The sequence below is a fragment of the Priapulus caudatus genome, unplaced genomic scaffold (assembly GCF_000485595.1).
Source record: "Priapulus caudatus unplaced genomic scaffold, Priapulus_caudatus-5.0.1 Scaffold784, whole genome shotgun sequence".
Classification (NCBI taxonomy): domain Eukaryota; kingdom Metazoa; phylum Priapulida; class Priapulimorpha; order Priapulimorphida; family Priapulidae; genus Priapulus; species Priapulus caudatus.
This window is the reverse complement of record NW_014577845.1, coordinates 33,683-37,493: the sequence shown is the minus strand read 5'-3', so window position 1 is coordinate 37,493 and position 3,811 is coordinate 33,683. Positions and strand designations below refer to the sequence as shown.

Below are 3,811 nucleotides of genomic sequence, written 5' to 3'. Positions count from 1 at the left end.
CTAATTTTCACAATCCATGTGACCCGAACCAAAGGTATTTTTTGGTTTGGCCTTACACATTTACTATATTTCTATGTTAATAATCAGGACAAGCAAAAATTTTGCAGGACAAGCCAAAATATCTTGTAGCTTGTCCGTCAGACAACCCAAATTTTTCCCTTATTTCGAACACTGGTTATGTGGCAAGCATAGGAAGTGCCCCATCGGATTGTATATGGTCTTTGCTTACAGTCATGACTTGAAATACCACGTATTTAAGAATGATCGTAAAGAAAGTGTATAGAAATGTAATCGAAAGACTATGATGTACACTTCAGTACATGTATATATGCGTTTGAATTACATGCAATAAAGATTTAATAATAATAATAATAATAATGATAATAATAATAATGTAATCTGGGAGTGACACCACCCTCTGTCTGAACACGAAGGTTAGCTTGATGCAAGGAGCTAAATATAACATTAAATATAAATATAACATGTTGTTATATTTAGCTCCTTGGCTTGATGTAAGGCTAAAGGCTTGGCATAACTACTGAGTGATTGTTCACCTCCCTAATATAACCTAACAGCTAGTTAGTTGAGAGTCACCAAGTGCTGAATGAGATCTAGATCAAGGTTTTACACAGCCATTATTTATGCAACTATAGGACAAACCTAGGACATTTCTTCACCAGAGTGTCACAGAAATTGCTGTATCGTGGTGATCGAATGCGTATTCGTAAATCTCAGCATGATGACATTAAAAATGACGAGTGAAATCACAGTGTCTCGTAATGCAAATGCGTTCATAGCAATGCAGATTCTCGCGATTCTCGTGATGTCGCCAAATAATGATTTTCCACGATCAATTTGCACTATCAACGTATATAAGTGTAAAATTTATTTTTATTATTATTTTTATTATTTCGTCTTTATTATTTTTATTTATTTTTATTTTCTAGTTAAAAGATGTCTGGAGTAGGTGTTCACTTTGCACCTGATTGTATACCAACACGCCATGGTATTGCCAAACTGTTTCAGCTTGTAAGTAGTCATATCTCTTAGTATCAAATTTCTGTTGTGAAGATTGTTCTGGAAGACTGGTTTACAGGCACTTGCTGTTAATTAAGGAACGTTGGTATGTTGGTAAGTGCACAAACGGCTGGGATACCATGAGAAGGTATTATTTTAAATGGCTACCTAGACGGTTGTACGGATTATAATATCATCACTCTCTGTTTACAGGGAACAACGCTGCTGGCTTTCATCTGTGTCCAAGTCGCCAACTATCCATATTTTGCTGCTGCCAAGTATTTCCTTTACCTCAGCGTGATGACATTGATAGTTACAGGTCTTCTTGGATTTCTCTACCTATTATTTATACCTGGAACATACAGATTGCCATGGGTATTTGCTGTAAGTTTATTTTCCAGTATATGTGCATAAATATATATATATAAATAATATATTATATATTCTTACGTATTTATATGAGAGAGAGACTGACGCTCGATGAGAGAGAGAGTGAGACAAATAGAAATTTCATAATAGCAAGTATTGTGGATTATCCCAAAAAATGTATATATATATTTATATATTACGGGTAGGACGATTCATCGATATATCGATTCGATATACCCACACATTTATTTATTTACATGCATATAATAGTAAACCATACTGTACCACAATCGTAATAAGTGCATACATGTGTTGTGTGTTTTGTACAGGAGATGGTCTACTGTGGAATAGTGACCGTTATGTTTCTTGTTGGCTCTGGGATCCTGGCTACGAATGCATCATATTCAGCAGCACTAGGAGCTGGTTCAGTGAGTATACATGCGTACGTGCTTACATAGAAAGAGAAAGAAAGCAAGAGAATTGGGGCAGAAAGGGAGGGTGAGAGTGAGGGTGAGCGAGTAGGGGAGAGGAGAAATGGAGGGTTGGACGTCACAGCTTGCAAGCATGCATGCATGCACGTACACACACACGCACATACACACACACAGCTGTTTCGTTAGAAGCCGGCATGCTGAATTCAGCTGCATATTTTGGCTTGTGCATTTGTGTATTTTATAGCGTGACCACGATGCGAAATTATTGAGACTGCAACTGCTTAACATGTCACCTATTGGGCCTATCTTTTCTCTCCTGGATAACATTTAATAAACCCATGTATATATTAGTAGTGCAACAATGCATCGAATTATCAATTATTTGCAATAGCATTTGGCTCAACAGCAACAGATTAATGGCAAAGTAAAACATTGATAACATACAATAAAGTTACATTATATTATTATCTGCAATTCTTAGGGAGAACCCTGGTTACGTACATATACACGCCAACCTCTGACTCTTCCAGTCATTGATTTTCAAAGTTTCCGCAAAACATTGTGTCCCTTGCAATCCATCTGGCCTGACCGAGTGTGACTGCGCGTCCTCACCTCTAGACTGACTGTGTGTGAGCGTGCGTTCATGACATCACCTCTGGTCGCTACATTGTATTATACACATCATATATTCTATTATATACATTCTTCTCATTGCAGTTCTTCGGGTTCAGCGCCATGTTAGCGTACGGCGTCGATGCCGTCATCAAGTTCATGTGCTGGAGAAGTGGCGAGACAACGCAGTGTGCGGCTGCAGGGCCGGGTCGGGGCGGAGCAGCCACAACCAGCTCCCCAAGCCATGCGTAGCTGCCAGTCACAGGTGCTGCCCCCTGTCAAGCCCGAGAAGTGCTATTAACGACGATCAAACTTTCACGTTCGTGCGAAGTAGGTGCTCTGCAGTGCAATCGGCAGCGTCGATAATGATTGCCGGTGTTTTATTTTAATGGATTCATTGCCGTGCATATTATTTCGTGTATTTAAGTGCAATTTAAGTAGATTTAAGTGGGTCGTCGTGTTAATAGTGCTGAATCTCTGCTGATGTAAGATTGAAAAACACACGCTGAGAGAGTTATATATATATGTATCTCATCTTAGATGAAGATGAGTTGCAGAACATAGTGATATTGCTGCTGCTTGTATTATGTAGTAATACCCCGCATTACGATAACTCGCATTGCATGAATTCTTCCACACGTAGTTTGTAAGTCGTGACCATTAAACTCAGGATGTGACAATCCCCGATACATTTGTACAGTATGATCGCTAAACTCAGGATACAATAATTTACCTATACGTAATTTGTAACTTACCACCACAACGCACGGGATACGAAATGCAAATTTGCATTTATCGAATCGAAAAGAGAGAAATTGCATTCTCGATCCCTGCTAGTAAAATTATTGTAATACACATGCAGCAAGCTACCAACAAGGCAAGAGGGTTATCTTTGATACGTGCCTCTATTGCCTTGGAGTGTTTCCCACCCTGATAGGAATCGCTAACACGTGCAGTCTTCATGGGATGTGTGTGTTCCTGGTGTCCAGAGAACGGGGTACTTCGTATAGTAACTTGTGTTCAAATTTGTTATTTTATGTTGCCAACTGGAATGCAGTACTTTCGTAACACGGGGTATTACTGTCTGTCTCATCTTTCTGTCTGTCTTATTTTTCAAACTTCTGAATGCTCGATTTTTAGCTCAGCTGACGAAGTCAGATGCAGCTTGTAGAATCGCATGGTTGTGCGTCTGTCCGTGCGTCCGTCAACAGTTGGGCACAAATCTTAACCGCTCGACGTACGGTCTTGATATTCGGGACGCCGGGGGGGATCGCGAACAGGACTCGGGATGTCGAATTTGGGGGTCAAAGGTTGAGATGTGTCAATGGAGGGGGAATATTTCTCCTTTAACTTAAGGTATAGGAGGAAATACGGAATTG

The 3,811-nt window shown here is 39.7% G+C and overlaps 1 protein-coding gene across 4 annotated transcripts in view; it reads left to right on the top strand.

Moving 5' to 3' along the window:
- LOC106813504 (plasmolipin-like) overlaps nucleotides 1-3,119 on the top strand; it is a 7,874-nt gene extending 4,755 nt beyond the window's left edge. For 3 of the 4 annotated variants that reach the window (XM_014817649.1, XM_014817648.1, XM_014817647.1), the window contains exons 2-5: nucleotides 948-1,029; nucleotides 1,231-1,401; nucleotides 1,716-1,814; nucleotides 2,538-3,119. In XM_014817649.1, coding sequence (XP_014673135.1) covers nucleotides 955-1,029; nucleotides 1,231-1,401; nucleotides 1,716-1,814; nucleotides 2,538-2,684 — 492 coding nt within the window. In that variant the 5' untranslated portion in view covers nucleotides 948-954 and the 3' untranslated portion in view covers nucleotides 2,685-3,119. The remainder of the gene's footprint in view (nucleotides 1-947; nucleotides 1,030-1,230; nucleotides 1,402-1,715; nucleotides 1,815-2,537) is intronic. The other variant, XM_014817650.1, reaches the window with a different exon arrangement.
- The last annotated feature ends 692 nt before the right edge of the window (nucleotides 3,120-3,811 follow it).